Source organism: Poecile atricapillus, chromosome 33 (genome assembly GCF_030490865.1).
Source record: "Poecile atricapillus isolate bPoeAtr1 chromosome 33, bPoeAtr1.hap1, whole genome shotgun sequence".
Lineage (NCBI taxonomy): Eukaryota > Metazoa > Chordata > Aves > Passeriformes > Paridae > Poecile > Poecile atricapillus.
The window spans coordinates 917431-935058 of record NC_081281.1 but is presented as its reverse complement, the minus strand read 5'-3'; the positions used below and the strand labels follow the sequence as shown (position 1 = coordinate 935058).

General features: G+C 58.6%; 1 protein-coding gene across 2 annotated transcripts; it reads right to left on the bottom strand.

The window, feature by feature from the left end:
• Positions 1–312: 312 nt before the first annotated feature.
• VANGL2 (VANGL planar cell polarity protein 2) lies at positions 313–16855 on the bottom strand. 2 transcript variants are annotated; one of them, XM_058860522.1, is made up of 9 exons: positions 16796–16855; positions 11181–11329; positions 8099–8361; positions 7081–7201; positions 4393–5000; positions 3490–3626; positions 3212–3347; positions 1663–1894; positions 313–1007 (listed from the first exon to the last, which is right to left on the bottom strand). In XM_058860522.1, the coding sequence occupies exons 3-9, from the start codon at positions 8167–8169 to the stop codon at positions 747–749; spliced, it is 1566 nt and encodes a 521-aa protein (XP_058716505.1). In that variant the 5' UTR covers positions 8170–8361; positions 11181–11329; positions 16796–16855; the 3' UTR covers positions 313–746. The 2 variants fall into 2 exon arrangements, with proteins under 2 accessions (XP_058716505.1, XP_058716506.1); XM_058860523.1 differs by lacking the exons at positions 11181–11329; positions 16796–16855 and having other exon boundaries at positions 8099–8367.
• Between the last annotated feature and the right edge of the window lie 773 nt (positions 16856–17628).

Here is a 17628-nt window from a genome sequence, read left to right as displayed (position 1 = left end):
CCACGGGAGCTTTTCCACAGCAGCCGCGGATCCTGGAGGTGATCCCAAATCCTTCCAAAATCCACCCCCCAAAAAAAAAACCCCAAAACCTCAAATTTCAGCTCTGAAAAAACCCAAATTTCCGCTCGTTTTTACCTAAAAAATTCCCAAAACCGGGAGCGAGGAGGAGGATCCTAAAACCTGGGATAAACCACGGGAGCTTTTCCATAGCAGCCGCGGATCCTGGAGGTGATCCCAAATCCTTCCCCCACCGCCCAAAAAAATTCCCTTGGGGGAAATTTGGGGAATTTGGCGATTTTGGGGAATTTTTGGGGAATTTTTGGGGATCCCAAAGCCAGCCCCGGGGCCGGGTTTGGGTTTAAGGCCAGAGCCAGGACAGTTGTCCAGGAGAAGAGGAGCAGAAGGTCGGCGGGACCCGGAGCTGCTCCCAGACGCTGGTGAAGAAGAAAATCGGGAATTCTTGGAATTAGCCCTTGAGTTACGGCTCCAAAGGATCCGGATTCCGGGAATGAGGAGGAGGAGGAGGAGGAAGAGGAGGAGGAAGAAAAGGGGCTCAGCCACCTCAAAAAAAAACCCACAAGTGGTCACAATCCCAGGAAGGCGCCGGAGCCGTTTTTCCCGTTGTTTTTCCCATTTTTCCCGTTTTTCGGCCGAGCCGAATTCAGAGATCCGGAGCCGGAGGAACTTTTCTCGGGGATGGGGGAAAAAAACGACAAAAACAACAACAAAAATAAAATCCCAGCCCATCACACCGAGGTCTCCGACTGCAGCCTCATGATGAACTTGTGCGACTTGGGGTCCACGAATTCCTCGGAGAGCTTGAAGAACGGGATCTTCTTGGTGGACACCACCAGGCTGAAGTCCTGGCGCTTGAGGACGAAGACCACGCCGTCCTTGAGGCCGTTGGTCACCGGCTCCTCGCTGACCAGCGTCCACTGCTTGGCCAGCCAGCGTTCCTTGTGGTACTGGATGGTGGGACCGGCCGTCAGGTACCGCTCCAGGAAAGCCTTGGGAATGGGGAGGGAAGGCGGGAATGTCACCTCTGGATGTTTGGGTTTGGGGGTTTCGTGTCACCTCCGGGTGGTTTTTTTGGGGTTTTTTGGGGGATTTTTGGGGTTGTTGGCGGTTGGGAAAGAGCTCTGAGGTCATCTGGGCGATCCCCGGAATTCCAGGAATTCCTCGGGGATGGCCGCTCCAAAGCTCCGGCACCCTCCAAGGGATTTTCCCCCTTTTCCAGGAGGGATTTTCCTGAATTTCACACCCTGAGCCTCCCCTGGCACAGCTCGAGGCCGTTCCCTCTTGTCCTGTCCCTGTTCCCTGGGCTCAGATCCCAAATCCCCCCTGGAAAATCCCAAAACTCCCCCTGGAAAATCCCAAAACTCCCCCTGGAAAATCCCAAAACTCCCCCTGGAAAATCCCAAAATCCCCCCTGGAAAATCCCAAAACTCCCCCTGGAAAATCCCAAAACTCTCTCTGGATCCCCCTTTTCTCCAAGCCGAGCCCCCCCATCTCCCTCAGCATTTTCCATTCCCTTCTCCAGCCATTCCATCCCCATCCCAAGATAAAAAACCCCCAACCCCACCCAGCTCCAACCCCTAATTTTCCCCATCCCAATGATCCCAAAAGGATAAAAAAACCCCGTTTTTGGGCCATCTCCTCCACCTTGGGGGTCATGTCGTGGGTGATGCAGAACTCCAGGTGCTGCAGGATGCTCTCCATGGTGTGGTAGGGCTGCTGCTTGGTGGTCCTCAGGTATTTCTGCATGGCCCGGGCCATGGAGGCGAAGATGGCCTGGGCGGCCTCGCGGGGGTCCATGATCTCCCGCGGGTTCTTCTGCTCCTCCTCCTGCAGCCGCTTGATGTGGGTGAAGGCTTCTTCCACCGCCACCACCAGCCTGAGGGGACAGGCGGGGGGAACAACGCGGGTTTGGGGTGGGAAACGGTGGGTTTGGGGTGGGAAACCACATGGATTTGGGGTGGGAAACTCCATGGATTTGGGGTAGGAAAGGCTGTGGATTTGGGGTGGGAAACCACATGGATTTGGGGTGGAAAACCCTCTGGATTTGGGGTGGGAAACCCTCTGGATTTGGGATGAGAAACTCAGTGGATTTGGGGTGGGAAATGTTACAAATTTGGGGTGGAGAACCCTCTGGATTTGGGGTGGGAAACTCCATGGATTTGGGGTGGGAAACCACATGGATTTGGGGTAGGAAAGGCTGTGGATTTGGGGTTGAAAACCCTCTGGATTTGGGGTTGAAAACCCTCTGGATTTGGGGTGGAAAACCCTCTGGATTTAGGGTGGAAAATGCTCTGGATTTGGGGTTGAAAACACTCTGGATTTGGGGTTGAAAACCCTCTGGATTTGGGATGAGAAACTCAGTGGATTTGGGGTGAGAAACCCTCAGGATTTGGGGTGAGAAACACTCTGGATTTGGGGTGGAAAACCCTCTGGATTTGGGGTGGGAAATGGCATGGATTTGGGGTAGGAAAGGCTGGGGATTTCGGGTGGGAAACCCTCAGAATTTGGGGTGGAAAATGGCATGGATTTGGGGTGGAAAACCCTCTGGATTTAGGGTGGAAAATGCTCTGGATTTGGGGTTGAAAACACTCTGGATTTGGGGTGGAAAACCCTCTGGATTTGGGATGAGAAACTCAGTGGATTTGGGGTGAGAAACCCTCTGGATTTGGGGTGGGAAACTCCATGGATTTGGGGTAGGAAAGGCTGTGGATTTGGGGTTGAAAACCCTCTGGATTTGGGGTTGAAAACCCTCTGGATTTGGGATGAGAAACTCAGTGGATTTGGGGTGGGAAATAACTTGGATTTGGGATGAGAAACTCTGTGGATTTGGGGTGAGAAATACCTTGGATATGGGGTGGGAAACTCATTGGTTTCGGGGTGGAAAATGGAGTGGATTTAGGGGTTGAAAACCCTCTGGATTTGGGGTTGAAAACCCTCTGGATTTGGGTTGATAAACCCCACGGATTTGGGTTGAAAACCCTCGGGATTTGGGTTGATAAACCCCACAGATTTGGGACAGAAAACCCCTCGGACGCGGTGGAATCTTCTCCAACCCAAATTCCCCCAACTCCATCCAAGATCCCTCCAACGAGCCGCAATCTCCCCCCGGCATCTCCAAACCCACAAAAAAACCCCCGGAACGACCCCAGAATCCACGGATTTGCTTTTTCCCCTCCCGCTCTCTCCCCCGTACCTGGCGCGGCGTTTCCGCACCCGGCGCTCGTGCTCGGCCTCCTCGTAGTAGAACTCGTTGTGGCTGTTGTCGCGCCGCCGCGCCGCCGCCGCGATCACCGCCCGCGACTGCCCCGTGGAATTGTTGGTGGAATTCTCTGCGGAGAAGACGGAGAGCTCGGAAAAACAACCCGGAGCTCCCCGGTCTCCTCCACCCCTCCCTCCCCAAAAATAAAAAATCCCAGTGAGGAAGTTTTGGGGTGGGAAAACGGGAGGAGAAGGGGGAAGAGGGAATCTCACCCTCGCCGAGGGAATAGACCTTAAAGCCGGACATTTTCTTGGAGAGGACGGATTTTGGAAGGTTGAGGAGGGCGGGGTTGTAGACGGGGAAGTCGTGGTAGTAATTCTCCAGGATCCACACGGCCGCTCGCTGGATGCTGCCGGGGGGGAAAAACCGGGAATGTGGGGCACGGGGAAAGTTGGGAATGTCAGAGGGGGACACACGGGGAGGGGGTGGAAGGGAATTCCCAGGAAAAATGTGGCTGCCCCATCCTTGGAAACGGCCAAGAGTGGGGTGGTGGGAGGTGTTGGAGCTTCCAACCCGAATCATTCCATGATTCCATCAATTCCCAGGATCATCCAGGCTGGAAAAGAGCTCCAGGATCACCGAGTCCGAGCTGTGTCCAGCCCCAATTTGGTCATCCGGAGGAATTCCCAGGACACCTCCAGGGATGGCCACTCCCAACCTCCCCTTCCACAGAATTTTCCCTTTTCCAGGAGGAATTCCCCCAAATTTCCCACCCTGGCACAGCTGGAGGCCGTTCCCTCTTGAGATCAGAACCCAAACCCCTCCACCCTCATCCAGGTTGGAAAGAGCTCCAGGATCACCGAGTCCAAGCTGTGTCCGCTCCCCTCTTGGTCATCCGGAGGAATTCCCAGGACATCTCCAGGGATGGCCACTCCCAACCTCCCCTTCCACGGAATTTTCCCTTTTCCAGGAGGAATTTCCCCAAATTTCCCACCCTGGCACAACTGGAGGCCGTTCCCTCTCATCCCATCCACGTTCCTCGAGCTCAGAACCCAAACCCCTCCACCCTCACCCCCTCCACCGCCTTCAGAACATCCCCAAACCGCCCCTCGCCGCTTTTTCCATGGAAAACCCCCCCAACCCCGCTTCCCCGCGGGAATTCCGCGCCCTCCCACCTGAGGTGGCCGACGTTGTAGAAGCGGCTGGCGCCGTCGGCCGAGCGCACGGCCTTGAGCGTGAACTGGGGCTGGAGCTGCCGCAGCTCCAGCAGCACCACGGCCAGGTAGTGGACGAAGAGCAGCGCGTCCACCAAGGAGACGGCGAACTGCACCACGCCCCGGTAGTTGCGGTCCCGGGAATCCAAGATGCGGACGCCGTAGAAGAGCCAGTAGGAGACGACCAGCAGGAAGACCAGCACCATCAGCAGGGCGCGGAAGACGAAGACGCGCGGGAAGAAGGCTTTGGGCCGGCGGAAGAACAAGGCCCAGCTGCCCAGCAGGAGGATGAGGAGTTTGAAGGCCACCGAGATGAAGAGCCCCTCGCAGGGCGTCCCGCAGGGCTCCAGCTCCTCCCGCCACAGCAGCTGAGGGAGGAGGAGGAAGGCCAAGGGCGTGAGGAAGGCCAGGAGCGCCAGGGCGGCGCCCAGGGCCACGCCCAGGTGGCGGGAGCAGTCCAGGTGGGCGCTGTCCTCCATGTCCTTGGTGATGCGCGTGAGGTCATCGTGGGAGATGCTGTGCTCCGACGTCCCCGTCACCACCGTGGTGGTCTCGCCCCAGTTGTCGTCCTGGGGACAGGGGACATTCCAAAGGGTGGCTCCGTGTCCCAGGTGGCCACCTGACCTCCAGGAGCTCCCACCCACCACGGATCCAAACCAGGAATTGTCACCTGGAGAGGGACAGGGGACATTCCAAAGGGTGGCTCCGTGTCCCACCTGACCCCCAGGAGCTCCCAGGGACATTCCAGAGGTGGCTCCATGTCCCACCTGGCCCAGGTGGCCACCTGACCTCCAGGAGCTCCTGGGGACGTTCCAAAGGTGGCTCCGTGTCCCACCTGACCCCCAGGAGCTCCCACCCACCTCCAAACCAGGAATTGTCACCTGGAGAGGGACAGGGGACATTCCAAAGGTGGCTCCGTGTCCCACCTGACCTCCAGGACCTCCCACCCAGCACCCAGGTGTCATCCTGAGGGGTGGCTCTGTGTCCCACCTGGCCCAGGTGGCCACCTGACCTCCAGGAGCTCCTGGGGACATTCCAAAGGGTGGCTCCGTGTCCCACCTGACCTCCAGAACCTCCCACTTTTCACCCCTCCAAACCAGGAACTGTCACCTGGACAGGGACAGGGGACATTGTCCCACCTGACCTCCAGGAGCTCCTGGGGACATTCCAAAGGGTGGCTCCGTGTCCCACCTGACCCCCAGGAGCTCCCACCCACCTCCAAACCAGGAATTGTCACCTGGAGAGGGACAGGGGACATTCCAAAGGTGGCTCCGTGTCCCATCTGACCTCCAGGAGCTCCCACCCACCTCCAAACCAGCAATTGTCACCTGGAGAGGGACAGGGGACATTGTCCCACCTGGCCCCCAGGAGCTCCCACCCACCTCCAAACCAGGAACTGTCACCTGGACAGGGACAGGGGACATTCCCAGGGCTCCTTCCCGAATTCCTCCAATCCCAGAGGTGCATTCCCATCTCCAAACCCCCATCCCACCTCCAAGCCGGGAGCGCTCCCCGGAGCCATCGCCCTCCTCGGGGGTGGCGGAACCTCAGCCCGGAGCCGGGAGAGCGGCGATTCCGACGGGAATTTTTCCCCTCTGGGAAAGCTCCGGCTCCGTTGGGATCGGGAAGCTCCCAGACTTCCCAGCAAAACCCCCAGGGCTGGCGGGGCCGGACGGAACACGCCCGGCACACCCCCGCGCCGGGAATCGTCGGGAATTGTTGGGAATCGCTCCGGACGGGCCCTTCCCTGCTCCAGAACCCCCCTCTCTCCCATCCCAAAAAATCCCGGATTCCTTCCCAGCTGGATTCCTTCCCCTCTCCCTGGGGCTTTCCCTCATCCTGGGGTTTTGGGCGCTCCTGGAATTTTTTTTTTCCGCGTGGGAATTTTCCCCCACAGATTTCTGCGGGAAAACCGGGAAGTTCTTCCCTGTGCGGGCGCGGGTTTTTCCACGGATTCCCCGTCCCTGGAAGTGCCCAATTCCAGCCCTGGGAGAGCGGGAGGTGGGGCCCTGCCCGTGGGACGATCCTTGAGGTCCCTTCCGAGCAATTCCATGGATTTTCATTTCCATTCCGGGGTTTTCCAGAGGGACGGGAAGGGCGGCTCTGGGAGCGCCATTCCCAGGAAAAGCCGCCGGAGCCGCCGGCGTGGGCGGATTGGGAGAGGATGAAAGGCCGGGATGGGGCTTGGAGGAATTCCAGGATTCAGGAATGAGAGGCACCAGGGATCTCTGGGGCGGGGCAGCCTCCTCTGCCTCCATCCAGCCGGGAATTTGGGACAAATCCCGAAGGTTTGGATCCGTCGGATCCCGAGGGGCGTTTCCCACCCCTGGCTCTTCCCGAGGCCGGGATGGGGCTTGGAGGAATTCCAGGATTCGGGAATGAGGGGCACCAGGGATCTCTGGGGCGGGGCAGCCTCCTCTGCCTCCATCCAGCCGGGAATTTGGGACAAATCCCGAAAGTTTGGATCCGTCGGATCCCGAGGGGCGTTTCCCACCCCCGGCTCTTCCCGAGGCGCCGCCGGAGCCGCCTCTCCTTTCATTTTCTCCTTTCCCAGGGACCGGCTGGACCGGCCGGACCGCTCCGCCGGGAAATTCCGCCGGGAAGCTCCCGGGATCCCTCCCTGGGGATTCCAAACCTTCCCCCGCTCACCCTCTCGTCCCCCCGCGTGGATTCGTTGTCCAGCAAAGGCTCTCCCGGCGCTTGGATCGTCACCGATTTGTCCCCGCGCGTCCCGTCCCGGCTCTTGGAGCGGTGCCGCTCCCGCCGATCCCTGGGGAAAAAAGCGGGAAAAGAAGCGGGAAAAGAAGTGGGAAAAACGGGAAAAGAAGCAGGAAAAGGAGTGGGAAAAGCAGGAAAAGAAGCGGGAAAAGAAGCAAGAAAAGCGGGAAAAGAAGTGGGAAAAGAAGCAGGAAAAGAAGTGGGAAAAGAAGCAAGAAAAGCGGGAAAAGAAGTGGGAAAAGAAGTGGGAAAAGAAGCAGGAAAAGAAGAGGGAAAAGAAGTGGGAAAAGAAGTGGGAAAAGCAGGAAAAGAAGCGGGAAAAGAAGCGGGAAAAGAAGTGGGAAAAGCGGGAAAAGGAGTGGGAAAAGAAGCGGGAAAAGAAGTGGGAAAAGAAGTGGGAAAAGAAGTGGGAAAAGAAGGGGGAAAAGAAGGGGGAAAAGCAGGGAAAGAAATGGGAAAAGCGGGAAAAGAAGCGGGAAAAGAAGGGGGAAAAGAAGTGGGAAAAGAAGTGGGAAAAGAAGCAAGAAAAGCGGGAAAAGAAGTGGGAAAAGAAGTGGGAAAAACAGGAAAAGTGGGAAAAGAAGCGGGAAAAGAAGTGGGAAAAGAAGCGGGAAAAGAAGTGGGAAAAGAAGCGGGAAAAGAAGTGGGAAAAGAAGCGGGAAAAGCGGGAAAAGAAGCAGGAAAAGAAGTGGGAAAAGAAGCAGGAAAAGAAGTGGGAAAAGAAGCAGGAAAAGAAGTGGGAAAAGCAGGAAAAGAAGCGGGAAAAGAAGTGGGAAGAGGGAAAACAAGCAGGAAAAGCAGGAAAAGCGGGATGAGGACACGCCGTAGCGGGATGAGGACACGCAGCGGGATGAGGACACGCAGCGGGATGAGGACACGCCGCAGCGGGATGAGGACACGCCGTAGCGGGATGCGGGGACGCCCCCCGGGGAATCCCGGGATCTCTCACCTGTGCTTGCGGGAGCTGCGGGAATGGCCGGATTTGTAGGAATAGCCGGAATACTGCGACTCGTTGTCCATGGCGTCGGAACGCCGGGATTTGCGGCGCTCCGGGATTTGGGATTTGGGTTTTCCCGGGAAAGCGGCCAGGGCCTCCTTCAGGGGGGGTTTCCTCAGGCCCAGGGGCACCTTCAGGAGATCGACCGTGACCTTGAGGGGCTCAATTTTGTCACCTTGGGGTGGCCCTGGCTCAGGAGAAAAGGAGGCGCCCACCTGGGGGGACGCGGAGGAGCGTCAGCGGGGCTGCACCAGTACGGCCCAGTATGGCCCAGTATGGACCAGTATGGCCCAGAATGGCCCAGTATGACCCAGTATGACCCAGTATGGTCCAGTATGGCCCAGAATGGCCTAGAACAGCCCAGTATGGCCCAGTATGGTCCAGTGTGGCCTAGAACAGCCCAGAATGGCCCAGTTTAGCCCAGTTTAGCCCAGTTTGGCCCAGGATGTCCCAGGATGGCCCAGTATGGACCAGTATGGCCCAGTATGGACCAGTATGGCCTGGAACGGCCCAGAATGGCCCAGTTTAGCCCAGTTTAGCCCAGTTTGGCCCAGGATGTCCCAGGATGGCCCACTATGGCCCAGTATGGCCCAGTATGGCCCAGTATGGCCCAGTATGGACCAGTATGGCCTGGAACGGCCCAGAATGGCCCAGTTTAGCCCAGTTTAGCCCAGTTTGGCCCAGGATGTCCCAGGATGGCCCACTATGGCCCAGTATGGCCCAGTATGGCCCAGTATGGCCCAGAACAGCCCAGTATGGCCCAGTACGGCCCAGTATGGCCCAGTATGGATGATCCTGCCAAATCCCAAATCCCTTTTCCCAAGGTTCTGGGGGAATCCGGACCCCCCCATTCCCCCTCTGGGAGCCATCCCAGGTTTCCATGGAAATCCCATTCCCACCAAATCTCCCCCCAAAAAAATTCCTCCGGCTCCTCTTCCGAGGGCTCGGGAGAGCGGGAGAAGGGGCCAAGGAGGAAAAGGGGGAAGGGAAGGGAATTCCTTTGTCCGGAATTCCGGATGATCCCGCGCGGATCTCCATGGAAACCGAGGCCTTTCCCCGCCGCCGGCGTTGGCCGGGAGATGGGAACGGGGCCGGGACGCGCTGGGGGTCCCAGTATATCCCAGTAAGGGCTGGGTCCTGTCCCAGTATATCCCAGTAAGGGCTGGGTCCTGTCCCAGTATATCCCAGTACATCCCAGTATATCCCAGTAAGGGCTGGGTCCTGTCCCAGTGCGTCCCAGTAAGGGCTGGGTCCTGTCCCAGTGCGTCCCAGTAAGGGCTGGATCCTGTCCCAGTATATCCCAGTAAGGGCTGGGTCCTGTCCCAGTATATCCCAGTACATCCCAGTATATCCCAGTAAGGGCTGGGTCCTGTCCCAGTAGATCCCAGTACATCCCAGTATATCCCAGTAAGGGCTGGATCCTGTCCCAGTATATCCCAGTAAGGGCTGGGTCCTGTCCCAGTATATCCCAGTACATCCCAGTATATCCCAGTAAGGGCTGGGTCCTGTCCCAGTATATCCCAGTAAGGGCTGGATCCCGTCCCAGTATATCCCAGTAAGGGCTGGATCCTGTCCCAGTGCGTCCCAGTAAGGGCTGGGTCCTGTCCCAGTATATCCCAGTAAGGGCTGGGTCCTGTCCCAGTATATCCCAGTAAGGGCTGGGTCCTGTCCCAGTATATCCCAGTAAGGGCTGGGTCCTGTCCCAGTGCGTCCCAGTAAGGGCTGGATCCTGTCCCAGTGCGTTCCAGTAAGGGCTGGGTCCTGTCCCAGTGTGTCCCAGTAAGGGCTGGATCCTGTTCCAGTATATCCCAGTAAGGGCTGGGTCCTGTCCCAGTATATCCCAGTAAGGGCTGGGTCCTGTCCCAGTGCATCCCAGTAAGGGCTGGGTCCTGTCCCAGTATATCCCAGTAAGGGCTGGGTCCTGTCCCAGTATATCCCAGTAAGGGCTGGGTCCTGTCCCAGTATATCCCAGTAAGGGCTGGGTCCTGTCCCAGTGCGTCCCAGTAAGGGCTGGATCCTGTCCCAGTGCGTTCCAGTAAGGGCTGGGTCCTGTCCCAGTGTGTCCCAGTAAGGGCTGGATCCTGTTCCAGTATATCCCAGTAAGGGCTGGGTCCTGTCCCAGTATATCCCAGTAAGGGCTGGGTCCTGTCCCAGTGCATCCCAGTAAGGGCTGGGTCCTGTCCCAGTATATCCCAGTAAGGGCTGGGTCCTGTCCCAGTATATCCCAGTAAGGGCTGGATCCTGTCCCAGTATATCCCAGTAAGGGCTGGGTCCTGTCCCAGTATATCCCAGTAAGGGCTGGATCCTGTCCCAGTGCGTCCCAGTAAGGGCTGGGTCCTGTCCCAGTGCGTCCCAGTAAGGGCTGGGTCCTGTCCCAGTATATCCCAGTAAGGGCTGGGTCCTGTCCCAGTGCGTCCCAGTAAGGGCTGGATCCTGTCCCAGTGCGTCCCAGTAAGGGCTGGGTCCTGTCCCAGTATATCCCAGTAAGGGCTGGGTCCTGTCCCAGTGTGTCCCAGTAAGGTCTGGATCCTGTCCCAGTATATCCCAGTAAGGGCTGGGTCCTGTCCCAGTAGATCCCAGTAGATCCCAGTTTCCCCAGTAAGGGCTGGATCCCGTCCCAGTAGATCCCAGTAGATCCCAAATAATGGATGGATCCTGTCCCAGTAACCCCAGTAACAAATGGATCCCGTCCCAGTACATCCCAGTACATCCCAGTTTCCCCAGTGATGGCTGCATCCCGTCCCAGTAGATCCCAGTAGATCCCAGTAATGGATGGTTCCCATCCCAGTAGATCCCAGTAGATCCCAGTGATGGATTGATCCCATCCCAGTAGATCCCAGTAGATCCCATTAATGGATTGTTCCCATCCCAGTAGATCCCAGTAGATCCTAGTAATTGGTGGATCCCATCCCAGTAGATCCCAGTAGATCCCAGTATCCCCAGTGATGGCTGGATCCCGTCCCAGTAGATCCCAGTAGATCCCAGTAGATCCCAGTAGATCCCAGTTTGTTTCCCCGGTCAGAGCCGGCCTCACCGGGCGGTTCCGGTTCCGGTTCCGGTTCCGGTTCCGGCTCCGTCCCGGCGCTCAGCGAAGCCTCGGGAGCCTCCGGAGCCTCCGGAGGGGCCGGGATCGGCCACGGGCCGGGCATGGGGGGGTCACGGCACGGGGGGGCCGCCCTGGAGCTGGGGACAAAACACCGGGAATGGGGGAGCTGATCCCGAATTCCAGAGAATTCCCGAATTCCCAGATCTCCGTCAAAAACCGGGAATGGGGGAGCTGCTCCCGAATCCCAGGGAATTCCCGAATTCCCGGATCTCCATCAAAAACCGGGAATGGGGGAGCTGCTCCCGAATTCCCAACAATTCCCGAATTCCTGGATCTCCGTCAAAAACCGGGAATGGGGGAGCTGATCCCGAATTCCAGGGAATTCCAAAATTCCTGGATCTCCGTCAAAAACCGGGAATGGGGGAGCTGATCCCGAATTCCCGGGAATTCCAAAATTCCTCAGAATCTCCGTCAAAAACCGGGAATGGGGGAGCTGATCCTGAATTCCCGGGAATTCCTGAATTCCCAAATCTCCGTCACAAACCGGGAATGGGGGAGCTGGTCCCGAATTCCCAACAATTCCCAAATTCCCAAATCTCCATCAAAAACCGGGAATGGGGGAGCTGGTCCCGAATCCCAGGGAATTCCAAAATTCCTGAGAATTCCCAAATTCCCAAATCTCCATCACAAACCGGGAATGGGGGAGCTGGTCCTGAATTCCCAACAATTCCCGAATTCCCGGATCTCCGTCAAAAACCGGGAATGGGGGAGCTGGTCCCGAATTCCCAACAATTCCCGAATTCCTGAGAATCTCCGTCAAAAACCGGGAATGGGGGAGCTGCTCCCGAATTCCCAACAATTCCCGAATTCCCGGATCTCCGTCAAAAACCGGGAATGGGGGAGCTGCTCCCGAATTCCAGGGAATTCCAAAATTCCTGAGAATTCCCAAATTCCCAAATCTCCATCACAAACTGGGAATGGGGGAGCTGGGCCCGAATTCCCAACAATTCCCAAATTCCTGGATCTCCATCAAAAACTGGGAATGGGGAAGCTGCTCCCCAATCCCAGAGAATTCCCAAATTCCCCAGAATTCCCGGATCTCTGTCAAAAACCGGGAATGGGGGAGCTGATCCCCAATCCCAGAGAATTCCTGAATTCCAGAGGATTCCCAAATTCCCAACAATTCCCAGATCATGGCCAGAAACCGGGAATGGGGGAGCTGCTCCCCAATCCCAGAGAATTCCCAAATTCCCGGGAATTCCCAAATTCCTGGGAATTCCCGGATCTCCATCAAAAACCGGGAATGAGGGAGCTGCTCCCAAATTCCTGACAATTCCCAGATCACAGCAAAAACCGGGAATGGGGGAGCTGTTCCCAAATTCCCGACAATTCCCAAATTCCCGACAATTCCTGGATTTCAGTCAAAAACCCAGGAATTTCAGGAGCTTTTCCCAGATTTCTGCCAATCCCTGAATCCCGGGAATTCCAGGATCCCGCCAATTCCCAGATCCCGGCCAAAACTCAGGAATTCAGGAGCTTCTCCCAGATTTCCACCAATTCCCGAATCCCGGGAATTCCGGGATCCTGGGAATCCTGGCCCTGGACGATGGGCTGGGATAAATTTGGGATTTTCCAGGGATGCCTGAGTTTTCCAGGAATCCCAGCTGAAGCAAATTCGGGATTCTCCAGAAATCCTGGGCTTTTCCATGAATCCCTGGATTTTCCAGCTGTTCCGAGCCGTCTCAGCCCCAGCTGAGATAAATCCGGGATTTTCCAGGAATCCGTGAGGTTCCCGGGCGCCATCCCGGTTTTCCAAAGGGAATTTGGGAATTCCAGCAGGAATCCGGGAGCTCCTCATCCTCTCTCCTTCCAGCAGAGGGGGAAAAAAAAAATTCCCAGGGATTTTTCTTGGAATCTTTCCCAGCAGAGCCGGTTCCGCCGCCCTGGAAAAGTCGGGAAGGGATTCCCGGACTCCGGGAGACGCCGGGAGCCAGAGCCGGATGCAAAAGAGGAGGAGGAGGAAAATTCCCGGTTTTTTTTAATCCCGGGATGATCAAAGCTCCCCAAAAATCCCCCCAGGGCCGGGGAGGCTTCGCCATTCCCGACATCTTCAAGTCCAGGCTGGAATTTTTCCTGGGATGGGGCTCGGGATCGAAGCCCCGAACTCCAAATCCAAGGTTTGGGAATCAAATATTCCCGGAAAAAAACTGGGAAAATGGTTAAAAATAAGGAATAAATCCGAGCGTTTCCGGGTGAGAAAGGTTCTTCCCAAGGGCTCCGGAGAATTCCAAGAGGAAATTCCACTCAGGCGGATCCGGGGAAAGCCGGGAATGAGTTTTCCTGGGAAAAAAAATCCCACTGGGAGAGGGAGAATCCGGCGGGTGAAGGATCCGGGATTCCCGTCCTGGAGGAATTCGGGAATGAGGTGGGAGAATCCCAAGGTTCCTTTTCCAGGAGAATCCGACCCCGGGATCCAGCCGGGAATCCGGGATGTGCTTCCAAAGCCAGGATCCCGGGATTGTCCGAGGTCACCGACTCCAAGCTGGGATGGATCGAACTCCAGAATTCCGGGAATTCCTGGGACGACTCCAGGGATGGGGATCCAACCTTCCCTGAGCCTCTTCCCACGCTTCCCAACGTTTTTTCCATGGGAAAATCATCCCAAATATCCCATCCTGGCAGAGCTGGAGGAGCCTGGAATCCTGAATTCCCGGCAAAAATTCCAGGATTTGGGAATTCCCACTAATTCCCTGAATTCCCCCATCCCAAATTCCCGAGGAATTGCTCAGGATTCCCTGGATAAATCCCAAATCCCATCTCCCCGTCGCTTCCAGGCGTCTCCGTGGGATTTGGGAAGGACGATCCCGGAATTCCCCACTGGGAATTCCGACTTTTTTTGGGAGAAAGCCCCAAATCCCAATTCCTGCCCCGAAAGGACGCCGGGATCAGCCGGGATCAGCCGGGATCGGGGTTCTGGATCCATGGAAACTCCTCTCCATCAGCTCCCGATCCTTTGGGATCTCCTCAATCCATCATTCCTGGATCCCGGGATCCAGGAATCATCAATCCATCATTCCTGGATCCAGGAACGCCGGGATATTTCCATCCACATCCAGGGAATTCCTGGGATTCGGGGAGCGGCTCTGAGCGGAATTCCCAGCCGGGAATTCCCAAATCCCTTCCCCAACATCACACAAATTCCCGGACAATAAATCCATAAAAACCTGCGGAAAACTCATCCCAAATCCCAAATTAATCCCAAATTAATCCCAAATTAATCCGGATCCGCCACCTCCAGGCTGCTCCCTCCGGCCCCATTGTCTGCCAGGAGCCGGGAAAAAAACAAGGAATGATCCCAGGGAATGATTCCAAAGGCTGGGAGCCTCTGGAATACGCGGCGGGGACGGATTTGGGGTCACCGGGTCCCCCCTCTCCGGCCGCCGCCTGTTAATTGTTAATTGTTCATTAATTAAATCATCCCGGCTTCACAAAGCCCCTGGAAAATCCTCGGGATCGCGTCTGATTCCAAGGAATCCCGGGGATTTCTGGGATGGAGGCCGGGAGGGGATTTGATGATCCCGAAATCGCCGTTTTTGAGGCGTTTTTAAGGTGTTTTTTTGGTGTTTTTAAGGCGTTTTTAAGGTGTTTTTTGGGTGTTTTTTAGGTGTTTTTAAGGTGATTTTAAGGTGATTTTTTGGTGGTTTTAAGGCTTTTTTTGGTGGTTTTTTGGTGTTTTTTTGGTGTTTTTTTGGTGTTTTTGAGGCGTTTTTAAGGTGTTTTTGAGGTGTTTTTTTTGGTGTTTTTAAGGCGTTTTTAAGGTGTTTTTTTGGTGTTTTTAAGGCGTTTTTAAGGTGTTTTTTTGGTGTTTTTAAGGTGTTTTTAAGGTGTTTTTTTGGTGTTTTTAAGGTGTTTTTTAGATGTTTTTAAGGTGGTTTTTTTGGTGTTTTTAAGGTGTTTTTGAGGTGTTTTTGAGGTGTTTTTAAGGTGTTTTTAAGCTGTCTTTAAGGTGTTTTTTTGGTGTTTTTAAGGTGTTTTTAAGGTGTTTTTTAGGTGTTTTTAAGGTGTTTTGTTGGGGGTTTTTTTTTGTTTTTTTGTTGTTTTCGCCTCCGCCCGCGGGGCGGGAACGGCTCCCAAAGGGAAAAATCCATCCCAGCCGGAGCTCCGGGAGAAACCGGCTCGGGATCCGGCTGGGGCTGTCCCGGGGACACCGGCGGGGACGGGGGGGACACCGGGGGGGACAGCGGGGGACACCGGAGAGAGCGGGGGGACACCGGGGACAGCGGGGGGGACAGCGGGGACACCCCGGAGGTGATGGGGGACACTGTGAGGGACACCGGGGACACGGGGGGGGACACGGGGGGACACCGGGGACACCCCGGAGGTGATGGGGGACACCGGGAGGACACCGGTGACACCAGGGGGACACCGGGAGGGACAGCGGGGACACCCCGGAGGTGATGGGGGACACCGGGAGGGACACCAGAGAGAGCGGGGGGACACTGGGGACAGCGGGGAGAGAGGGGGGACAGCGGGGACACCACGGAGGTGATGGGGGACACTGTGAGGGACACCGGGGACACCGGGGGGGACAGCAGAGAGAGCGGGGGGACACCGGCGACACCGGGGAGAGCAGGGGACACCGGGAGGACACCGGGAGGGACACCGGGGACACCGGGAGGGACACCGGAGAGAGCGGGGGGACACTGGGGACAGCGGGGAGAGAGGGGCGACACCGGGGAGGACACCGGGGACACCGGGGGACAGCGGGGGGGACACCGGAGAGAGCGGGGGAACACGGGGGGACAGCGGGGAGAGCGAGGGGACACCGGGGAGGACACCGGGGACACCGGGGGGGGACAGCAGAAAGAGCGGGGGGACACCGGGGAGAGCGGGGGGACACGGGGAACATCAGGGGGACACCGGGAGGGACACCGGGGACAGCGGGAGGACACCGGGGACACCACGGAGGTGATGGAGGACACAGGGGAACACCGGGGGGACACCGGGGACACCGGAGAGAGCGGGGGGACACCGGCGGGGACAGCGGGAACACCCCGCAGGTGACGGGGGACACACGGGGGACACCGGGGACACCCCGCAGGTGACGGGGGACACACGGGGGACACCGGGGACACCCCGGGGGACACCGGCGACCCCCGCAGCTGCCCCGGCCAGGGGCACAAAGCTCCGGAGCCGCCGCGCCCGGGGGGCGATCCCGGGGATCCCGGGGGTCGCATCGCGCCCCGAGCAGGCTCCGACGGAGCCCCGCAGCCCCGGGGGGATCCCGGGAGGATCCCGGAGGACTCCGGGGAGGGTCCCGGGGGGGTTCCGGGGAGGATCCCGGGGGGTTCCATCGCCCCCTCCCCACCCCGGGACCCCCCGGTTCCCGCGCCGGGCTCGGGGCGCTCGGAGCCGCCGCCAGCCCCGGCAAAGCCGCGGTACCGGGGCCCTTCCCGGGAGGGAAACGCGCCCGGCCCCGGCCCCGGCCCGGCCCCATCCCCTCCTCTCCCGGCTCCGGGGACGGTTCGGAATCCCGGGATTTTCCCTCCCCGGCCCGGGATCGCCCCCAAAGGCGGCGCCGCCCGGGGTCCCCCCGCACTCACCATCGCCGCCGCACCTTTGTGCGCGTCCCCCCCGCACCGAAACCCCGGCGGCGGCGGCGGAGCAGCGGCGGGAGGAGGAGGAGGAGGAGGAGGAGGAGGAGGAGGAGGAAGAGGAGGAGGAGGCGGAGGAAGCCCCGGTTCCCAGCCGAGCCCCCCCGCCCCCGCTGGCGGCCGCTCCCGCCCATTGTCTGCGCTCCGCGCTCCCGGCGCCGCCGCGGGGCCGTGGGGAGGGGCGGGGGGACCCCCGGGGACAGGCGGGGACGCCCCCCCGAACACCCCGGGACCCCCGGGGACAGCCTGGGACCCCTCCCGAACACCCAGGGACACCCCCCGAACACCCAGGGACAACCCCCGAACACCCAGGGACCCCCGCGGGCAGCCGGGACCCCCCCAGGGACCCCCCCCGAACATCCAGGGACACCCCCGAACACCCAGGGACCCCCCAGGGACCCCCACGAACACCCAGGGACCCCCACGGACAGCCGGGGACCCCCCCCGATCTTCGGGACCCCCCCCCGAACACCCAGGGACCCCCAGGGACCCCCCCGAACACCCAGGGACCCCCACGGGCAGCCGGGGACCCCCCCCGATCTTCGGGACCCCCCCCCGAACACCCAGGGACCCCCCAGGGACCCCCCCGAACACCCAGGGGACCCCCCCCGAACATCCAGGGACACCCCCGAACACCCAGGGACCCCCCAGGGACCCCCACGAACACCCAGGGACCCCCACGGGCAGCCGGGGACCCCCCCCGATCTTCGGGACCCCCCCCCGAACACCCAGGGACCCCTCAGAGACCCCCCCTGAACACCCAGGGACCCCCGGGGGCAGCT

Coding starts and splice junctions, on each gene's coding strand:
- VANGL2 (XM_058860522.1), bottom strand. CDS start 8,169: ATGGACAACGAGTCGCAGTATTCCGGCTATTCCTACAAATCCGGCCAT. Junction 3,348..3,489: donor GGTCTATTCCCTCGGCGAGG/GTGAGATTCCCT, acceptor TCTTCTCCGCAG/AGAATTCCACCAACAATTCC. Junction 1,008..1,662: donor CCCACGACATGACCCCCAAG/GTGGAGGAGATG, acceptor CCCATTCCCAAG/GCTTTCCTGGAGCGGTACCT.